Raw genomic sequence first — 22,990 nt, forward strand, 5'->3', positions numbered from 1 at the left:
TTTTTTTTTTTTTTTTTTCCTAAAGGTTCACAGCTTTGAATAAAAAAGCACATTTATTGCACTTACACTTTATTTTAGACAGAGTTAATTTATGCCCTCGCAACCCCCCACCATCCCCAAATAACTCAACACCCAAGTTTGGTCCATTTTTCCCTAGATCCAACATCCATGCCCAGATGATGGGCTTCATTTCTTCCTAATGTTCCACTGAACTCCCAAACACACAGATGGATTTTCTCTTCAATAAGGGTGAATACACAAATGCAACACAGAATGACATTTATCAAAACAAACCTTACCAGTTTCCAAACCCAAATAAACAACAAAATAAAAGCAAACATAGTTATTTTTGTGGTTTACTTGCTCAAAAGTAAATGTCACACAAGGCTTATTCTAAAGTACAGCTGCTGCAAACATGACAAACTAGACAAAATGACCAGACAGGCCACTGTTGGCTCTTGAGGAGGCTGGGTGAGCTGAACACACTGGTGCTGGATGCTATGAAGCAAATACTAGGTAGTTTAGAAGTTCCTAAACAAAACAAAACAAACGAAAACCCAACAAAAAACACTCCCCACCCCTCCCCCCCCCCCCCCCCCAACAACAAAAAAGACAAAATAACCATCACATGTACTTTTAGTGCAGAATTTGGGGTAGGTAGAAGGATTCCAGATAGTTCCTGGAACATAAAAAAAACATTTTTACATGTTGTTTTCTAAAAGGAACAAGCCCAAATTAAAATTGGTCTGATATTTCATATGAACTGTGTATTTAGACATAACTTCATAAGTAAAAATTATGCCAAAATCCTGCCCCAAGGAACAAAAGGAAAAGAACTGAAAAAGCACTAACATCCAAACCTATTATTGTGTCCTTCATGGACAAATATGACACTGATATGTAGGTATTGCCAGAAGTCTATGTAACCAGTCTGAAATTTGAACAAATCAAATTCACACCTACTGGTTGTCCCTCAGCTGACAAGGCACCTACCATCTCCCACAGTTAATGTGCAATAACAGGATGTGGTCACTGAACTGCAAGAGGCCCAGGGAAGAAGTGAGGAAACTGCTGACATTCCAGAAAGAAAACTTACTGCATTTTCTGGGACAAGGAAGTAATTGTATGATATATGTGAACCCTTACAAGTGCTAGCCATCAGTTTCTCCTCATCTAGCTCTCATTCTCCATCTACCATCTCATTCCAAGATGCTATGACAGTGTAACTTCAGGCCTCTGGAGCTTTCTTTAACAAGATCTCTATGTCTTCAGCAGGGGAGGAGGACTTACTTGTTTTTAAGTTAAATGAACCTCATTACATGTTGCTAAGAGTAGATTTCAAGCAGCAGGTTTACTGTAACTAAATCCGGTATCCTTCTGTTCTTGGCTTTGAAATGCTAATAGGTATTTTGAGGAATGCTCTCCTTGCTCTTTTACAGGAGTTGACTAGCTCCAAACCACCTACTTATAGGGATAGCTATATACAAAACTACTGCAGCAGATGTAAACCAAAGATACTGCTCTAGTTAAAAAGCACCTGGTTTACATTCTGTTGTACTTTTTAAGGTTGCAAAGGCACATGATCATTTGGCAAACTACAAAAACTGTTTTGGGGGATCCCTATGTAAACCACTCAGAACACCTCAGAACAGAGGGTCTTGGTAGCTCTCTTTTCTAAACAAAAGAGAAGTTAGTTTTCACCTGAATTCACTCTTGGTATAGTCTGTATTCTGCAGCTTTTAAAGCTTCCTCTTTCCACAAGTTCATATTTTCTGCTGTTATGGTGCTGACTTAGTAGCTTCTGTGATAGCATCCTTGAAAATTAAATGCAAACTTCCATTTTAACAACCTGGCTCTGCTCTTCTATAGTTTATTAGGTAAGAATCACAGCATCATAGAATATGCCGAGTTGGAAGGGACCCACAAGGGCCATCAAAGTCCAGCTCCCTGCACAGGACACCCCAAGAATGACCCCATGTGCCCAAGAGTATTGTCCAAATGCTTCTTGAACTCTGTCAGGCTTGGTGCTGTGACTGGGGAGCCTGTTCCAGTGTCTGACCACCCCCTGGATGAAGAACCTTTCCCTAATATCCAACCTAAACATCCCCTGACACAGCTTGTGGCCATTCCCCTGGCTCCTGTCCCTGGTCACAGAGAGCAGACATCAGTGCCTGCCCCTCCTCTTCCCCTCACAGGAAGCTGGAACTGCACTGAGGTCTCCCCTCAGTCTCCTCCAGGCCGAGCACACCGAGAGGCCTCAGTTCCTCCTCATGTGCAGCTTTCCCTCCACACCATTCACCGTCCTCGTGGCCCTCCTCTGGACACTCTCTAATAGTTTATTAGTAATGGTCTAATAGTCTGACACTGTGGCACCCAGAAGTGCCCCCAGCACTGGAGGTGAGGCTGTCCCAGAGCAGAGGGGACAATCCCCTCCCTTGCCCGGCTGGCCGTGCTGGGCCTGATGCCCCCAGGCCAGGGCTGGCCCTGCTGGCTGCCAGGGCACTGCTGGCTCCTGTTCAACTTTGTATTAACCCGGAGCCCCGGGTCCCTTTCTGCTCTCCAGCCTCTCTCATCCCCCAGTCTATACACACAACCAGGGTTCCCCATCCCAGGTGCAGAATCCAGTACTTGCCCTGGCTCAACTTCATATGGTGGGTATGAAGTTGGTATGAAGTAATGAAGCAGTAGAAAAAGGTATTTCGAATGCATGCCAAAACAAACACCAAGTGCAAATACCCAGTAACAAGGCTGCCGTAAACAAAGCTGGTTTCATAAACTTCTACATAAAATGCACCACAGAAAACCAGAACACTCAGCACCTTCAGAATGACACCCTAAGAGCCCACTCACGCAGCTGCTTTTTAACTTGACTGTACCTAGAAGCTTTGCCTGTCCCACTGTGCTAGTGGTGACACATTTTATCAACAGAGGACACGTTGTCTACAGTACTATGAAGAGTTTGTGCTACTCACACTGCACACGCAGTCAAGAAGAGGATAAAATCTAGAGGCTGCAAAAGTGTGAAATGTCTGCACGCTTCTTCCCTAAATTTAGCCCCTCCAGATATCAAAGCTTCAATTCGTATTCAATTCAATTCAATTTGTGAGGTGTCTGGGGATTTTCCCTCAGCCTTCTGTGAAATGCTGGATGCATTTACACAATCAGACAAACACAGAAGAAAAACTATGTGAGATCTTCAGTGTACTTTCCTCCTAGTCTGGGCATTTATGGAAAGACATGCATTTATCAACAACCAGAATTTCACTCGTTTTATGTCACAAAGGCCAAATTCTGCTTCTAATGAGCACGTACTAATCCAAGTGATGCTAAGATGCCATGGTAAAATGGCAGTATTTGTTCTCAAACATTCTGCATCATCATCAGCTGCTAGAGCATTTAAGTACAAGAAAAGATTATTTTTGGTAAACATAAAAACCAGAAGCAGATTCATTTAATGACCTGTATGAGTTTAGCATAAAAAGAAATGACTGGGCTAATTGTATCTGGGGCCATGCAGGACTTAGTTGACAGAGAAATTACTTTCAAAGTAACCTGGCCTCTATATTCCTGCCATTTGGTTTGAGCTCCACCACAATGCTGCAGGTCTGGCAAACATGCCAGAAACAATCACACACTGAGCAGGAAGGTGTAAGAGGTAACAGGCCTCTGTTTCCTGTACGGAAAAGGAAAGGCAGAGGGGAAGGTCTGTGCCTGGTTGATGAAGACACGAATAGCTGGGGCTGGATACTGGTAGTTTTGCACATGATTATGAAACACAAGATACTATAGAGCTAAAAGAAGCAGTATGACTCTCTAGGTGTTTGTCCCAGCATGCACACATGAAGTATGTACTCACATACTGTGACACATGCCTGTGGCTGGGACACCACTAAGAAGCTTAAGGAATTTGTGGTAACAGGCATGAATGTATTGGTCATTTCAGTTTACCTCCTTCATCCCACTGCTACAGAAAGCACTTATTTCTCATCTATTCTTGTTTCCCTGTTCACTAAACATCTACAGGGGATCTTTAAGTCTGGTTCTGATGGCATGCAAGACATCCAGAGAAACTCCTGAAGGAAAAGATAAAACCAAAAATAATCCCAATTACTTACAAACCACATTTCTTCCAAAGTTTTGCATGAGCATTACCTGGAAACTTTTTACAGACGAACACACATTACTACAGCTATCTGGAGGGAAACAAACAAACAAGAAAACCAGTAGAAATGCATCCTGAAAGGACTTCTCTAAACAGCAGCCAAACAATTTGCACATTCCTCAGGGAAAAAAAAATAAAATCAGAAATGAAAAAGAAAAACTACAAACAAACAAATTCCAATAAAAACCCCCCAGAGATCATGTGTTACTTATAAAGTGCTTTGCATGGACAAGGATAGCAGTTTTCCTTGTGCTTTTCCTATGGGCTCAAGACGCATATTGTAGACTAATGGGTAATGAATCTTCACCAGAGTAAGTTCATTTTAAGCAAAGACAGAATGAAGTTCCTAACAGAGAATCTTCTGTCAGCATGACTTCATGGAAGGAAACAAGAGCTTTTAACAAGCTCTGTGAAACAAATGACTGTTGAACCACCTGTCCATACTTCCTCTGGTAACAACTTCTTTGAGAGAACTTTTACCTCAGTATCCTTGACATGTACGAAAGGGGCTGGAGCCAAGCACAGGCTTAAAGGAGAAGCAGAGACTCCTTCCCCCTCTGGGAGCCTGTATCTTGTAAATGCTCTCACCTGCCTGCTGCCACCAGTGGCCACAGGCTCCCTCCATCTCTCAGGTACTGGCCTCAGACGATCACCAGGGAGCACTCTGACTGCACCATCTGCACACCACTGCTCTGCATCAGCTTCTCCACACCGGAAAGTGGCTATTGCTACTTTTAAATTCCTGCCAGCCTCACTAAGGAAAAAACCTTGCAGCATCTGAAGACCCACAGCAGACAAGAAGAAATTTGTGCTTTTTTTTTTTTCCTTCGTTTTTAAAATGCGTCCTGTACACAAAATCATTTCTGTTCATGTACCAACATGAATCACTTCATTCTTGTAGTGACTATTAAGTCATTCACTATTGCTATCTTGCTAATGTTTGTGGAATTAATATGAATACACAGTATTTCAGTTTTAATTCCCACTTCAGATCAGTCTGGTCCCTATAGCTCCAGTAAATATTTACTGACAAAGACTACCAGCAACACCGCAAAATCCCAGGGTATTAAAAGCGCCTTCTACTTCCAGTGTGCTTTTCTCCCTTCAGCTGGGAGCAACCTTCTGCAGGCAGGAACAGTCCAACTTTCCCTAGAGAGGGAAGGACAGCACTCTCACTTGGTACATCCACATTTAGCATGGACACCACATTCACACACATTTAACTCCTTCATTTATTCATCATTATTTTGTTAAACACTCCCCAGCTCCTCCCAGCAAGAAACTCCCTGCTAGAGGGGGGTCATTTCTTCTGCCTCACCTGGAGTGGTACAGGGCTGATATGAATCAAATTCTGGAAACTTCTGTCTGAGCTTGAGTTTCTTTCCAATGTAGTCTGCCTTACCTCTGTACAAATAATTTACAGGTAATACCACATACCAGAGAACTCTGCAAGCAGATCACATCATGATATATTCTACTAGAGGTAAATGATGTGAACTTTATGAGTTGTTGTTTTCCCTGACTGGGTAACTTGTCAAAAAGCTACTAACCATTTGAAAACCAGGACTGGAGGACAGGAAAACAAAGCACTCTAATGGAGATACCGCCACCTTCATCCTAGTTTGCAAAGTGTACAGAAGGGAAAGACAAACAAAAGGGAAGAGATGACAGGGAGGAAAGTAATGAGAGGAGGAGTAGTCAGCGTGGATCCAGCAAGTACCGTTTTGTTTTGATCTAACAACTTGCCATTAGGACAAGATGCTCCACATTTACACGCACACTTATCAGAGGACGTTTAGTTAACAGGATAAAAATCCTTTAAAAAAAGCTCTTGAAAGTACCAAAACATAATTTTTGGAATGTCTAATTCTAGGGGGGGATTGTATTTGTATTCAATTCAACCTGAGAACTTTTTTCCTCATTTATGAAAACATTACATATTGGTAAGGTACCTGGCATTAACCTGCACCCTCGTTTAAAATAAAACTTTTAAAGTAGGTACATACACCATTCACAGTCTGTATCAGGATTTCTACAGACTTTAGATGCTGCAGTAGCATCTTTGATAAATATATTGTATCATATGATACAAAAAAAATAGAAGAGAGGACAATCTCGCTACATTTTTTTAAACTTCAGTTTGTTGCTGGACCAACAAAAGAAGGATTGACCTAATCCTTCAAAAAGATGTTGTATAAGCACACACCAAGAAAATACTGGAAAAGGAAAAAGGTTAAGGATGGTGGTTGTTGTTTGTTCTTTTTAGGAAGTTGTAAAGTAAATCTGGAAAAAAGGTGTGGCAGCATCCCCTTTTCCTTCAGATGAACCTCTGTGCCTTCAGAATAACATCTCCAGCTTCTACTGCCCCACACACTTTGAATTTTAAAGGAATGAACCCCAGTAATAGAGACAGATTGAGGTGTTTGAAACTGTAATACGGTGAAAAGGGGATACTGCGTTGTCCATAAATCAGTAAGTACACCAGGAAAAAAAAAGGATCAGAATGGAAAATGATTCTTTGAAGTTAGCACTCATCAGATGTTCAGCCTCTGATGGTTGCGCTGTTAGAGGGAGAAAGGCGGCCGGCAGACCATCCAAAGCAAGTCTCCTAAGTTGCAGCAGCAGCAGCAGCTCCATCCCCTCACGCCCGAGCACCACAGTCACACCACGAGTGCCCTCTCCTCTCTCCTGGGAATGATGCCAACGGCACAGGCAGCCACTGCAGGTCTCCGAATGCACGTGGTGGTTTGTGTTGAAGGAGAAACACTGGCAGCAGAGGACTCTGGTTCCCAAAAAGGTACTTTTTCCCATTGTGTTGGACTGGTGGTTCCATTCTGCTCCACTTTTAAGCTTATGGATATCTTTTCTAAATTACTTTAGGTTTTGCAGAGCAGAATGGAATTTTGATGTTAAGAAACTGTAGGAACACAAGACTTTAAATAACAGAGTGGGTGCTGCCATGGTGCTGTGGCTACTTGAACGCTGCAAATTCTCCTGTAGAGGGAGGACAAGAGCTTGGTTTAAAAAGGTGATTTCAGTTACTAGACTAGTTGAACATCAGGCTGAATATAAAAGATGTTAAAAAATGCAAACTGTTAAAATTAAAGCACAAGAGAATACATAGTGAGAAAACACTGAATACAGACCCAGCATATTTAACCAACAAAGGATTTCTTGAAAGCAAGCTGTACCCATTCTTCCCAAGAAGGTGAAAATCCAAGCAAAATCAAATTCATCATGCATTTGGAAAGTTAAATGTGTCAGCTTAATTTTCTTTTAAATTCCTTATTGCACATATGTCCTCCTGGGAAACACCAGTTTCAATAAATGCATCCAACTGCAAACCAGTTCTGTTCTGTTGTAAAACTAGTTTAATAACAACTGTATAAGACATCCATTACCCTTTAAAAACGATACACAGTAAAGTGCCTGAATAGAAAACCAGTGTTACAGAGTGCTAGGATGTGGTGGTTTAGAGACCAACACAGCAACCCACTGACAGAAATATAAGAATAGAGAGATTGTCTACTCAATCTCAGGCCAGACATTAGGCCTCAGTAACAGGGAGCATAACAAGTAAAGCAATTCCATGCTTCCTTCAGAATTGCTAAATAAAGAATAATTATATGCAGGGTTTACACATGTGATGATGTCCTGAAATCCTACGTGATTTATTTAGTGTCACCATGCCATGGGACACACTTGTAGTCCCACTTCTGAGGGGATGCAACTATGGCACAGAGTAAAACTGCTGCCTGAAGTCTTTCAGGAGTTTGACAGAAAATTGAATAGAAGCTGAATCTAAGACATTAATCCTCTTAATCCTATACTTCAGGAAAAAAAATTTTCCTGCCACCCACAAAGAAATTTTATTCTATAGGATTTTTAGTGAGTGGTGTCTAACTAAGCATAATCAAAAGGACTCAAGAGAAAGAGAAAACAAACACACATATAACTTCGCCTTGTTGTGTTTCATCTGCATTTTGGGTTAGTTTATGCCACTTTCTTGACAGCACTTCTCAGAGCTTTCCTAATACTGAAGGAGTGATAAGCAGGCACAAGAGAGTCTTTGTTCTGTTCAACAGAAGTGTTTTGAATGCCATTACATTCAAACAACTGCTCCCTATCTGGTGTCCTTCCATCTTTTCAAGAGTGACTTTATTGTTGGCTTTGTTTTTCCTCACGATTCTTATTCTGAATACTGGAAACAAAACAGAAACAGCCCTGTAAACAAAATTCTAGGCTTATAGCATTAATTCCGTGGAATGTCTTGCCCTACAGAGTGAAGAACCAAGAGGAGTTGTCAGCTGCCTGCACTAGGAGGGGGAAGAAAAGGCATCTAAAAGGCTGTGAGGAACAGCTGACCCATGGGGTTCTAAGGGAACTCGAAGAAAGCAGGGAAAGGGCTCTGTGTCTCGCAGAAAATGAGAAGGGAGTACACCTGAAGTCCAAAGTAAGGGTGGCACATGGAGCTGTGACAGGCCTCAAGCTCTGTGTGTCTTTACAGACTGTGGTGGCAGGCTTAAGTTATAACAAGAATACAATAAAAGCTTCATGATGGATCTAACTGCCTGTTTTACTAGTTCTACCACCAGATGAAACTCTTGCTCTAAATACTCTAAATATCGGATAATTTTTTCTTGCTTTTTTTCTGCCACATTTCACTGACCTCCCAACTCTCTTCACAGTATCTTCTAGAAGCACCTCAAGTTTTATACATGTTTTGTTTTAAGAGAAGGACAAAAAAGTCAGCAAGTACTGCCTGTGAGGCCAATTATTAAGTGAAATTTATGCTTAGCTACACTTTCAAAACATGCTCTATTTAATTTATTTTTCAGTCTGCCTTCCTAAACTGGTGATAAAAAATCAATTTATAAAAAAGAGATTGCTCCCTCATTACTCATCTTGTCCTTCTGCCTATTTCTGGTAATAATTCAGAGATTTTAAAAGTCATATAGGGATTTCAGAAAAAAAAAAGAAACTTTAACTGGGAAAGAGCAATGGAAAACCAGGACCAGAAGTAAAGAATTATTTGAGATAGAATGGTAGCTTAAAAAAGGTAATTTTCACACTTCCTGCCATTTAGACAAAACCTCAGCAAATATATTTTCTTTGACAAGCTAATGCTAAATTTCCCCTTTCAAAATTCCAGCATTAATCTGATCTCAAATCAATAGAGACCAAAACAGGCAAAACGGCCATCTAATAAAGGGATTATGTTGGTTGAACATGTATAAAATGCAGTTGCCAGTAACAGCTTTCCCTAGGTGAGCTATGTACATGGCTATACCTATCCACATCAACCTATGAAACCACATGCTTAGCAACTTGCTACAAGGAAAAAAACACAGATATTTCTATCCATTGTGAGCCAGACATCTGAGGTGCTTTTTATCAAGCAGAACTGCAGATATTTGCTTTGACTGGTAGCAAAACAAGTTCTTTCCAAAGGATGGATAGCATCTGAAAATACACACTTCTTACAAACCCCTTTCAAATCAGCTACTACAGTCTTTACATGCTTGACTCACACAGAGGAAGTGGAAACTATTTTAAATGCACACTTTGATAAAATCTGTACTAAAAAAGATGATCAAGATCTTTCATGTTGCCTCCAAACAATGTATTACAAAGGCATGTTCTGAATGAACCTGCTGTCCCCAATCCTGGAATCCTGCTAGGATTTAAGATGCAACTATCATTCTATACTCTCACAAATTTGTAAGCTACCTGAATTCATGAGGTTACTAAGGTATATACACATCATCTTAACCATACTCCTTACCCTGGGGCAGATGCCATGTTTCTCAGAAGAATCATAAGGAGAAGAATCATTTCCTTCAAGGCCTGTGCCAGCCTTATCTACTGAAGTAGAGACTGACTGATTTATCGTAGGGATACACCAGATTCCAACACCTTGTCTGGTTTACATTCACAGACACAGGAAAACAAAAGAGGTAGTTTTCTGTTGGATCTTGTGCTGATCTTTTGTATGGATACTATTCAGGGGGTAAGTAAGATTTTGGAACAAGCTGAAGGTACCAAGACAGATTCTATTTTTGTACTGATAAACAGGGAAGTAAAATAAAAAGGAATCTCACCTAGGATAATTTACTCTTCCAGAAAAACCTATGATCCCACAAGCGTGTTTTCTGAACCAACAGGTATCTGTTTCTAAACAATATAGCTGAGCTGCACCTTTGAGAACTCTGACCCAAATCCACAGGTGTAGTTAGGCACCTTCATCTCACAGATACTCCCAAATCTCACTGAAGCAGCAATTAGAACTTACAGAAATGAGACCTCTAAATGCCTCTCTGTCAGGTAAAGTTAATGATCTACAAAACAGCCTCCTTTTAGGCTTCATAAAATGTTTAGTGAGAAGCTCAAATCACATTATGGCCATGGAACCCAAAATGCTCAGTGAGAACAGGTGACACAGAAAGAATGCACTGACCATACAGCAGGAAATGGGGCCAAATGTGTCTAAGGATGGCAGCACTTTCCCCCCGTAACTGTAGCCCTGATAGCACAGATGAACAACCTTAACAACGAGAAGGATAACACTACTCCAAGGAATAACTGGTTTGAACTGATCCAGCAGACCTGAACAAGAATAAGCCTGGGCAGGGCAATGGTGATGGTTCTGCACTCTCTGCAACTCCCTGTGTGGTTAAGACTTTTCTGTGTGGGATGCCTTATTTTTAGATTCTGCAGGAGACCCAGTAGCATCCTCTTACTCTGTTCTGAAGATCATACCCCAGAGCCTTGGAAACATTCCTCATCACTGCTAGAACAGACACATAAAATAAAGAATGAAAGAGGAAAACAACACTTAAGTCCTGTTTTAATTTTAAGGTAAGTCTGTCAAAATGAGGTGAAACTACCAGGAAGATGGGAAACAGAATTTCTAAAACAATAACAATTTTTGTCCTCCATAACTATTTCCACAGAGAGAGATTTCAGCAGCTAGGTTTTCTTGACTAAAAAAAGGAGAAATGTTATTTCCCAAATTATTCCAACAGCAGAAGCCAAAAAGACCATTATAATCCATCCAGAAAATATAAAAACTGCTTCCATCTCTTCGAGATCTCTAATCTACTTCCCATTTTAAAAGGCTCAGTTGCTAGACAGCAGTAAACAATGATCTATTCCAAAAATGTATTGCTAGCAACTGGCCAACTTCTCCGTGAGTATGTAGATCAGAAGCCACTAGGAATACTCCTGGCCCTTGAAGTCCTAACAAGAGCAGCAACAGCTCGTTTTCAATGCAGAGTAATCTGTGAAAATTAACAGTTCAGCAGTCTAAACAAAGTAAAACCACACAACTCATCTCAAAACATGCAAGAACACTGTCTGCACATCTTTGTTTCATATCTGACATTAAAGATTGATATAACCTGAACCACTACTCTGATATACTTGTTCCAGAGCAACGCTCCAGAGAAAAATACAGTCTCCAAAGTGAGCTGGCAGGATTTTAGTAAGGTGTCTAACTTTCTCAGTTAGATATCTAGTCCAACTGATTTGCTTCTGTCTAGTCAAACTAGCAGCTTTTACGTGGAAGTGAAAAAATCAATTTCTCACTGAAGAGAAGCAGTTCAGTGTATTCTTAACAATATTAAAATAATTAACACCTTTCATCTTAAGAAAATTTGTGGTGTAACACTGATTTCCATGAACAAAACTGCTTTTTCAAATCTTCTTTTCCTATCATGGGTGTTAGCAGCATTTTTCCTCTTAAAGCATTTGGTCATGCTTGAGATTTAAAATGTTTTTATAAATTTTGAAATCCGTACTACTTGAAGGATACAGGCACCATTACCAGTAATAGCCCTGCAGCTTGGCAAAAGTGGATTCAGAATTTCTTCTGTGTTGCATTGTAACAGAACATTTGGAGATGCTGTAAACTGTATCAGGTCAGAATATTTAGAGAAAAATGTAACATAAAAATACCCTGACCCATTCACCACTCTTCTGCAGGAAGAGATGATCCCTAAACAGTACTAATTTAAACTTCCAATTTCAATATAAGAGTCACATGTTATTCAGGGCTTTCCTTGGATTCTGTGTTGTATCTGTTCACTTCTGCTGACCACAATAAAGTTTTGACTGTGTTTAGCCTTGAAGCTAAGTTTATCTTTCCAAGTATTTCCCACATGAATAGCATTACTAAATGAAGAATCTAAAGCTTTTTGCTCAAATATAATGACCTCAAATAAAGTAAAAAAAAAACCCAAAACCCCCAAAACAACAGACCACCACAGCTTGAGTAGATTCAAATCAAATACACTCCTGAGTAATTCCAATCTATAATTCCTAACTATAAAACTAATTCCAATCAATAAACTAGGCAAAAATGACACCCGATGACCTTAATAAGATTTTTGCTTGTTTTGAAGTGACTTTTCCTATGTCTTTTATATGACATTACAGTTCTTCTTGTGCCAGCTGCTCCCAGGGCACTAGTTACCAACACAGACTCTGTGCTGGGAACATTCAATGCCCAGTGTTAGGAAATGAGTCCTTGTTCCCTCAGTAAACCTTACAATTGGAGCTGGTGGGAACTGAGAACAAACACCTTGCACTCCCAGGACACACCAGCACACAGACACACAGGCACATGCTTTCACATTTTGTTTCAGTGCACTGGAAACCCACCGTATCCCCCTGCTTGGATGGGTGTTTTTGGAGAAGCACAAGCATATAGACTAAAATCCTCTGTCTGGAAGCCAGCCCGGTTCAATGAGGGCTCAGATGCACTGCGGTGAATTTTTGGCAATGACCGGGCCAGAAGCTCAATGGAGGCAAGAATCTAAAACACAGAAAATATGTGATCAAGCCTGTTGTTCCAAAGCTGTTACTCTCTCTTAAAACCAAAGACACAATATAAATTAAGTACAGAAAAATATTTAAACACATACTAAAAAAGGATTTTTAAAATATAGCTTATTGCACTGCACTTTTGATGTTTATACCCTAATGAGATTGGAAAAGCCAGCTGGAGAATTTCCCCCTTTTTAAAGGCACACTGATTCCCTCTAAGCACAGTGAAAACACTTGCTTTTTATTGGGATCCTTGTCTATGCCCTCATACCTGTACCTACCATTGCTGCAAACAAACCCAGCTCTGTCAGCATTTTGCTTAATAAGATTTACTAAAATGTCAGCAGGGGGAGCTCCTAATCTTTTGAAAACGATTTGGTTACATTCAAAACAGAAAAAAATGAGATTTTTGCCCTCCTCCCCCTCAAGGTTTTTGAACCCAAACCTTCCTCAGCAAGCACGATAAAAATCAAGTTCTGTGAATAATCTATCAGCTTCCCTTCATGAAGTTTGAGGGACAGCAGGGAGGGCAGTGTAGCATTTCTGAACACATACACCAAGTACTAATTTGTGTGTCTGTGACTATTACTTTCATTATCTCCCAGCTGAAACATTTTACAACATGTGAATAGTTTTCCAAATACACAGATCATTTTAATACCTGCGTTTTGAAATGAAAATGAGCATTTATAATGAAACAGAACTAACCTGGTACTGAACCAGGTCTCTTATGAAATCCTGCCATAGCACTAATCAAAATCAAAAAAAAATCAATCAAAAAATTTGGAACTGGCCAGTGAGTTAATAACTTTGAATTGTAAAGTCTGTTGAGAGCTAAAGAGAGGCATTTCTCACCTGTGGAAAAAGGGGTCTCTCATCTCTTTTCTTTTTTAAGCATTCTGCCATTAGTCTCTTCATAGCTTTTGGACAGTTGCTCCGTACTTTGCTGAGGTCTGGAGATAGGTATCCTCGTCCCACCATGAAAATTATCTTCATTTAAGGGGAAAAAAGATGAAAGAGGAAGAAGCTGAGTTGATAAAATAAGCAGTAACAAAAGGTGAACATTTTGCTAGACTATTTTGGTTGCAGCAGCAAGCTTTCTGCTCCCAGGAAACATTATCTGGTATTGAAATTGACAAATTTCTTAGAGTAATGCTTGCTAACCTATTCAGTACAGAGAAAAAATTAGATCATTCCTCCTCCTCAGAGAGATTTCTGTGAAACTTGAACACTAGTAAATGGTTACCATTTATAGTAATAACCATCTAAGGAGTGGTTCTTCGGTGTCAAAAAGTGACAAAAACAAGAACAAGCAACTCTGTGGCAGGAACAGAACATCTAAAAATAAATATTCTGTAAAAGAAATATTCTGTTTTATATTATAAATCAACAACAACTTCACATTGAAAGTTATTTTAAGAAACACATGGCCTTTGGATATTAAAACCCTTTACCTTCTGAGAATTGATTCCATCATATACTTTTCCAACACAAAAGCTTATTCTTGACATCTGACCACCTCCCCCACTCTCACAAAAAGAAGAAAAAAAACCCTCAAAAGAAAGAGAGAAACTGCCTCTTCTGTGTAGAAAAGGAGACAGACAGGCTTGGTATTTTTACAGTAACTCTTTCAACATGAAGGCTTATATTTCCCCTAAGGGTAAAACTTAAGCGTAAAACAAAGTAAACTGATAGGAAGCAGGAAAACAAAACGTAAATATGGTTAATCATCTCTTGTATATATAAAAAACCATCAAACATCATCATGTCAAGCCAAAGGCAATTGCAATGTGGTTTGAGTACTGCAGTAGCACTGACACTAAAAAGCCCTTCCAAAGCAGCTAATCAAAGAAGCATTCATGCTGCAGCAGTAATCACTGCCTTTTCTGAGTACTCAGACAACCCAGCAGGTGTAGCACACCTTCTCTCTAATGAAGTCTACCTATTTCATATCTTGACACTGGGAAAAAAAACCAACAGAAAACCCTCACATCTCAAGTATGCTATACATGTTATTTATACTAACACAATCCTGGTCCTTTTTTAACTTTCTGCTTCAGTCACATCTGTGTTGGCATCAAGGAAGAACAGAAAATTCCCATATGGTTTCTCTAGAAATCCCCATGTGCCAGAGCAGGATTTCATAGTAGAGACTTGTGTACTGCATCCCCTACCTCTGCTGCAATCAGACTTGCCATTATCTATCAGTTTGTATTTTCTAAGTAATGGCTCAAGCTGAAATTATTCAAAATTCATCACTATGTTTCAAACAGTTTCTTTATGAATAATATAGGGGCTAATCTTTTATTTTAGACTAGAGAAAAGAGAGTATCACTAGAAGAACAGTCTAGAAAAACCTGTTAAAGTGAGAGAAACACTCTGAGGTATAACAAGAATGACACTTCGCTCACTAAGAATCTTGCTTGTGTTACAGTAGCTGATGTAGATGCACCAGAGAGTGAGGAATATTTACAACTTTTCATATAATAGACAAGGAGTGACAAAATTCAAGACATGAGATCACATATGTTGGCTTTACTTGCATGTTAAAATTTGTTTCAGCACTTCATTGTAAGCACCCACATCACTGGGTTCATCTTTCAGATCTCAAAAGGTAAAAGCTAAACAAGGCCAAATGCTGTTTTTAGAAGGCTGAATCCATCTGGCCAGGAATCCAGACATTTCCTTTCTTCAAAAAGGCAGAACCAAAATTATAAAAAAGAAAAAAAAACAACCTAAAAAGGAGTCACTCCAAATTTGATGAATTGGGATGAAGTGTTCTGGCAGATATGGAAGCAGCCTTATAAAATGGCATTCACAGATGAACGTTGCTATGGTTTCAATTCTCAAGTACTGACAGTGAAAAAACAAGAGATGAGGACACAGAAGCAACAAATACATCTCTGCTCAGACACATAATAGTTTACACCAAAGATCCTGGTGCATAGATACTATTTTCAGGTTAGACAGAAACAATGAATCAGGTATGCTTTCCCAAACATTCCTATCCTGTGGAGATATGTTACGGCGTGTGGAATCATTAAGACTTAAAGAATATTTGTTCACAATTAAGTAATCTTCTTACACAATCCCCAGACTCTGGAAAGTAATATAGTCCAACAATCAGGATTTGAGAAATGCTGGTATCCTGTAATTCAGTTAGATGGTACATGCTCTTTCAAAGTTGAAATTAATATAAAACATTTGGTGAGATGACTGCTGTTCTGTTTTGTCAGTCCTGTAGCTGCACTATTTATTATTCACTGCAAGTGGAGGGGTGGGGGGAACAAGAAGACTAATTGAACACATATATGGGGGATCATTTCGCCTTTGCAGTACTATTCTAAACTAGATTACTATTAAGTAATCTGCTCTCTCCCTAATAAGTATCCTGGCAACCAGTTCAGAAGCTGAAAATCTATATTTAAAATAAAAAGAACACAAAAAATACCTCAAGAGGACTAAGTAAATTGTTGCTATGTGGCTGAGGCAGTTCTAGAAAATGTCATCTCACAGCATCAGAATCAGAAACATCAAACACACAGAACATCAGAAAGTTCAGCACCCAAGGCAGAATCAATCTCTGTTTCAGACCACACCTGACTGAAGCCAGTGCCTCCCCTTACCTGGTCCCTGTTGTTGATGTTGGAGTATGGCAACTGTCCAGTCATTAATTCATAGAGAACAATCCCAAACGCGTACACATCCGACTGAAAACTATATGGGTTTTTATCTTGCATCCTAATAACTTCTGGTGCCTGTATCAGAAAAGGTAAGCATCAGTTTTTATTTCTCTATGTTGTGCTGCACCTCACCTACTAGGAATAAAAAAACTAGACTTGTACAGGGTACAGGAGCAAGACCCATTCTTGCCTTCAGGTGGGTCCTAATATAGAGTGGATGCTGACATAAATCTCAAAACTCATTGCTTCATTTCAACTTGGTGATCCCTTTTATTTCTCTGTGACAGAGCAAAATTACCTTGGCCAGGCTGAGAAGGTACTTGGAAACTAGAGTTCTAATGACACTGAAAATAATGCCAGCTAACAGAGCTTTCTTCCAGGGAGAAATGGAGGAAGTGGAGCTGCACAGAAGATTGCAGTACGAAGCAACTCTTCTTGACTTTTTAAAACTTAAGAGCATCTTACTTTTTGCTGAGCTTGTTCCTCTACTCTTTTGCAGGACGTTTTGCAAGGCTTTTCTCACCTTCTCCTCAGCCCTAGATTAATGATACTCATTTTCCTTAGCCACCATTTTCATTTCAGTATAAACCTCAGAATAAAAGATGGAGACACTAAAGTTTTTCTGCTGACTACTGGAAAACACATACTTAAAGAAGAATTGAAAGACATTAATTTACTACATCATATTACTGCTTGTCTTTTCCAGCTTAAGCCAGCTTTTATATGTGTGCCAGAGGGATAGGAGCAGGAAGTTTGGCCAAAGGTAGATAAATTTGTTGAAACAAGCTCACCGCTTCCCCTTGCTTACCATCCATAGAATGGAACCAGACAACTGCTCAAACTGTTGGGACCCACTCCATCGTGATTTCACTGTAGCTAGACCAAAATCACCTATTTTTACTGTGAGGTCTTCATGAAGAAAAATATCTAAGGGGGGAATGTTAAGGGAAAACAGACAAGCAATGCTGGCCCTGTCCTAAAAGAACAATAAACAGCTACAAATTTGCAACGTGGACATGACAGTTTTAACCATCCACCATCACTGAAGAAGGCTCCCACATCATACAGGTTTTAAGCAGCCAGCATGGTGAATTATGGTATGTAAGGGTTACATAAGTAAAGACTGAGCCAGTGCTGAACAGACCATGGCCAGGTGGCTTTTATGAAGTGCCAAGTATGAGAAAAGCTGAAAATATTCCATGAGCCAACTCACATAATCTTTCATTACATGAAGAAACCAAAGGATGCAAAAAAACCCTTTGTGATACCAACTAAAACTGCCTATGCTATTGCAATCAAATCAAGACACAGTAAGCAACTCCTGTTTTGTTATTAGTGATATTACCCTTTCTCAGTGAAATTTTTATTTGGCAAATATTCACATGTTAACAGCTTTTCACATCAGTAAGTTAATTTCTGGCAGAAAAAAACCCAACCAAACAACAAAACCAGGAATGCTTTCATTTTCCAAAATTACATCTTTGGGAAAGGATACTATTACTCTTGAGGTCTCTGTGGATGATTGACTTGGCATGCAAATAACTGAAAAATAATATCACAGATTAGGTGGGTTAGATAATACTTCACCAATCAACAGCTTAAAATTCACTGTGCTACTGAAACATAAATTCTGTCAACATTCAAACTGCACATTTATGCAGGCAGTAAAACTTTGGTAACCCATGACAGTTTCTGCAACATTTACAGGGAAAAATAAAATAAAGCTTAGATTTCCAGCTCAAATCTGATGCTATTGATGAATAATAATTATGCTCCAACATCTGCTTTTCAATTCTAACTCAATATTCACAGTAAGAAGAACTTCAGTAATTTTTTTCATGCAATTCCATGCTGAAAGTTCTGCCTCACAGCCTTAATGGGGATTGTCAAGACTTTGTGAGCTTTTAGTCACAGCTTTAGATAAGGTGTTTTTAAATTGCAAGAGCTAAATGTGCTTCCCAGTCCCGATGTGTACTTGGGTACACTGACTGCTTTTTAGTAGAGGAGTGGGAAAAAAAATCCCCTGATTACAGCCTGGATAAACAGATGGCAGGGAACACAGAGGAAAGAACTTGCCCCACAGCAGATACAGCCTGAATTAGTCTCCCATGGCTCTTTGTTTAGTCAATGAGATTGGCACAAAACTGCTGGAAAAGCCCCAGTTTGTGTCTCTGCTTTGAATCATGTTCACAAAACAGCTTCTGCATCTCCCCTACCTACAGATGGAGCCTGGGGAGATGAACAGGCTAACAGAAGGCTAAGGCTGGTTGCTGCAAACACCTCCACGCTCTTGACTGAAAATGTAATGGAGCACTGAGTAGAAAAATGGCACAATGAACTGCAATCATCATAGTGGTTTTTCAGCTGAAGTGTGATTTCTCTGGTCTTACAGCAGTGCTCTGATTTTGACACACAATATTTGCCTAGTTTGGTAAATTCTAACTCAATGGCCCTCTATAGGAGTAAGGATTATTTACAATCCTTAGAACAAAACAGGTATGCTCTCTTCAGATGTTGAAAACAGTTATTTAGTTAGTTATTAGCTCTGATACTTTCACCAAATGCACTGATGATTGAAACAGGATCCTGGGATCAGTAAAGTGAGTGGAGAACTGGCCTTATTTGCCAATGTCAGCCAGAGTGTGAAGGGGATAAGTAAACATTGCCCCAGCGCTCATTTGCAGACAAGCAATTCAATACTTACTCCATGCCTTGAGCAGTCTGTCGTGCAATATCAATTAGCTTGATCATTTCAAATTTGGTCTCAATGATGTGTAGATGGTGATACAAACTGGATCCTTCACACCATTGTGTAACAATAGCCAACTGGGGTTTTGTTGAATAACCCATGAAAAGCAGGATATTCACATGTCGTGTTTTCCTGTTTACAAAAAAAATAAGAATCAGGAGGAAATCAGATCAGGAAATCAGGAAAACTCAGGCAGATCTATCACAGTCTACATACATATTTCCAAACAGAATGTATTGGGTCAATCTCAACCTTTACTATAACATGATAACCTCTTGCTAGATTAATTTAATGAATTATTACTGAAGTTAGCCTTTCTTACAATCCTAACATGGAATAACTACTCTGGGTTAAGTGAAAAATGTCAGGGCTCTTTTATGTTTTTATGTTCTCTTAAAAATTAACATGGGATCCCAGCTATGGAGCCAGTGTGAGCCTTTGCACTTGCAGCAATGTGGACCAGGCCAGTTCTATGCTTCGTGACTGTGCCTTGTTCAGGTTCAAGAATTTGTCAAGTGATGCTGAGAGCAACTGCTGAGGAAACAAAAAAGAAGCAGTTTCTTGCAAATCCTACCACAAAGCTAAGTAATGATGGATCATAATGGAGAAGGCACAACTGTAGGTAAATCTGTCTTGCCTGGGTCAAAGGATAGAGCAAGGGACTATGTATGCTCTGAAACAAACAAACAAACAGGCAGGGCTCCATCTATGGGACTACCAGCAGAGAGCTGGACTGAAATGTTTCATTTCATTAAATTCTGTCAAAATTCTATCAAGAAAATGAAGAGATACCCGAAGTAGCGTATCTCAGAAAGCCTGCACTTCCACAACTGTGAGCTTAGAGTTTTTTGGAACTAACATTTTCCTAGGGTAAAAGGCTGACCATTCCCTTCCACTGTGTAGCTTATTTAGGATGTTTCTGCTGCGTGGGTGCCCAGCTCAACACATGAGGTTTTTCCAGGGACAAAAAACTTTCTTGCTATTTTGTTTCTTAAAACACAGTTATGCTTGACACTAAGCATAGGAGCTGAACCCAAACCAAATACCTCCTCTGAGATAGAAGAAGCAGTAGATATGAGAAAAGGAAATCAAGAAGTGACTTGATGAGAATTACATTAAAAAAACCCCAAAAACCTCAGAGAAACTAGAGCTAATGAACAGAAACTATTAAACAACAGATATTATGGGCAGGACTGTAGCTGAAAAAACAGCCATTTAATCATGCTCTCCTTCAATTTCAAAATATGGATGAGAGGAAAGAAAGGCCTACAGCTCACACTTAGGCTTGACTGTGCCTTGGGGGTAGTATATTACCAAAAACTAGTTGAGTGTTTGTACATATATGTATTGACAACAAAGATGTGCAGACAAACACATACAGTGGGTACAAAAATATTTTTAAATGGTAATTTTTTCTGCCTGAAGTATTATCACGTAGGAGTGAGACCAATGTGTTCTAATGGAGATCTAAAATTCAGTGATTAATGAAGCACAAATCTACACACATTATTTCAAGCCATTAAAGATATTCTTACCTGAGCACTCCTACTTCATTTTTGAAAGCCTGTAACTGTTGAGGTGTGGGTGCCGTAACATTCAACATTTTCACTGCCACATCACCTTTAAAACAGCAATTTTTAGTAAGTGCCATTGATACATATTCCTCTTTTGAGCAAATGCTATACAGAGCATCAGAAATTTTGGGATACACTTTTATTTCATGTAAGCTAAAAAAATCACCACAATTTTAAAGTAAGTCAATATTCAGTAAAATGTAGAAATACCATTCTTACTTTACTCTGAGAAATCATAGCCAGGCCAAAGCTATTAAAAATACACATTTGAAATCCTAATTCAAGATGGATACTTCTGTCTTTCTAATGTTTCATCTTTACCCTAATAATTTCTCAGTTCAGAAGAACACGCAAGAGTTGAGTTTCTAAGCAACATGAATTTCTGACACTAGTTATTTAGCACACTACTTATAAATTTAAAAATCATATTTACTGCCCTTCACTGCACTCTCCCCCATTATGTCCACATCTCTCTTGTTCTGAGGAGCCCAGAACTGGGCCCAGCATTCCAGGTGTGGCCTCACCAGTGCCGAGGAGAAGGATTGCCTCCCTTAACCTGCTGGTAATGCCTACTGCAGCCCAGGAGCCCATCCTCTCTCTTTGTGGCATGGGCATGCTGCTGGCTCCCGTTCAGCCTGGTGCCCACCAGAATCCCAGATGTGTTTGTGAGAAGCTGCTGTCCAGCTGGGTGGACAGTGTCACTGTCCTGGCAGGTGTTGTGACCTCCTCAAGAACAGCTGTTTGCCATGATGGCCACATACCATGCCACTTTCCTTTGTAGACTGTTCCAAATGATCCAGATCCTATCCTCTGTCCAACTGTGATCTGTCCATCTGGTATCTCCCAATCATCACTTGAATCCCGTCGACCAAGAGTTTTCTTTATGTATGTGTAAAAAAAAAAAAAAAAGGAAGAAAACAAGTGCATTAATGTCTATGAAAACAGCTCCAGTTAAAAATTTCTCACCAGCATTTCCCATCAATGTCCTAAAAAGATGCCCTTTTTCAGATGTTGTCCTTTGACTTTTAAAGTTAGCCTTACACAGAACTTCAGGACACAGGTATGTCAAATTATTACCGGGCATGAAACATTTGCAACAGCTTTCTGGCAAGATTAAAACCAGAAAATAATAAGAAATGCTTACCAAACAGAAAGTAGTACTTGATTTTAAATTCTTAATCATAATACTAAACTGTGAATTTAAAAAAAAAGTGGCTGTTTTTATGTTTTCAAGTATTGTTACATAAAAATTTGTTACATACATTCATTACTTTCAAAGTTTATGAATCACGGTGGGAAAAGTTAAGCTGAAGTGAAAGTGCCATTACAATATGAGGCAGCAGTAAAACTGAGTTTAGTTAATTATTCAAATTATTTATATATCAGTCCTACAATTAATTACTGGTTTAAAGTGGTTTTAAAGTGGTTATCCCACTCTATTATTCATCAACTTCAAATTCTTGATCACTGCCATATTCATCTTCAAAATGATTTAGAAAACTTGCATGAAAGAGAAGTGAGAGGAATATGGTTGTGTAGTATTTCTACAAAAGAAAACAGCTGATCTTTTCCTTACCATTCTATTTCTGTCTTCTGAGGATGAAGATGATTTCCTTTCCCGTTGGGGACCTGGTGATTTCTGTAACGCTTTCACATTGGTTAGTGACCCGGGCAAAGAAGCAGGAGGTGTTGCAGACAAGCCTGCAGCTGAGCCTAAATTTCAGAAATAGGATAGTTTTATCTGTAAGAATCCACCTTACAAGAATGTATTGATATTAGGTGCAAGAATTGTGTTTAAGATGCAGTATCTCTAAACATCAATGTGAATGTTAAGAGAGAATAAACATATACAGGAATATTGTCCTGATATTAGAGTAGTGCTCAAGTCTCAGATTTCAGAAAGAGACAAGTTTACAGCAAACATCCCTGTACAGATAGTCCCCAGCCTCTTGTTCATGAATTAACAAAAGGGCAATATCTTTTTAAATAAGAAAAA

General features: G+C 39.4%; 1 protein-coding gene across 4 annotated transcripts in view; it reads right to left on the reverse strand.

Annotated features, from left to right (window-relative positions):
• Window positions 1-22,990, reverse strand: part of BRAF (B-Raf proto-oncogene, serine/threonine kinase) — a 65,955-nt gene continuing 42,965 nt past the window's right edge. For 2 of the 4 annotated variants that reach the window (XM_033514815.1, XM_033514816.1), the window contains exons 9-18: window positions 22,571-22,707; window positions 21,756-21,873; window positions 20,956-21,040; window positions 19,376-19,552; window positions 18,167-18,213; window positions 17,480-17,598; window positions 16,615-16,746; window positions 13,844-13,978; window positions 12,824-12,977; window positions 1-679 (exon numbers count right to left, since the gene is read on the reverse strand). In XM_033514815.1, coding sequence (XP_033370706.1) covers window positions 522-679; window positions 12,824-12,977; window positions 13,844-13,978; window positions 16,615-16,746; window positions 17,480-17,598; window positions 18,167-18,213; window positions 19,376-19,552; window positions 20,956-21,040; window positions 21,756-21,873; window positions 22,571-22,707 — 1,262 coding nt within the window. In that variant the 3' untranslated portion in view covers window positions 1-521. Of the gene's footprint in view, window positions 680-5,376; window positions 7,157-12,823; window positions 12,978-13,843; window positions 13,979-16,614; window positions 16,747-17,479; window positions 17,599-18,166; window positions 18,214-19,375; window positions 19,553-20,955; window positions 21,041-21,755; window positions 21,874-22,570; window positions 22,708-22,990 lie in introns of those variants that run through there. The other 2 variants (XM_015628184.2, XM_033514817.1) reach the window with 1 other exon arrangement.

The sequence above is a fragment of the Parus major genome, chromosome 1A (genome assembly GCF_001522545.3).
Source record: "Parus major isolate Abel chromosome 1A, Parus_major1.1, whole genome shotgun sequence".
Lineage (NCBI taxonomy): Eukaryota > Metazoa > Chordata > Aves > Passeriformes > Paridae > Parus > Parus major.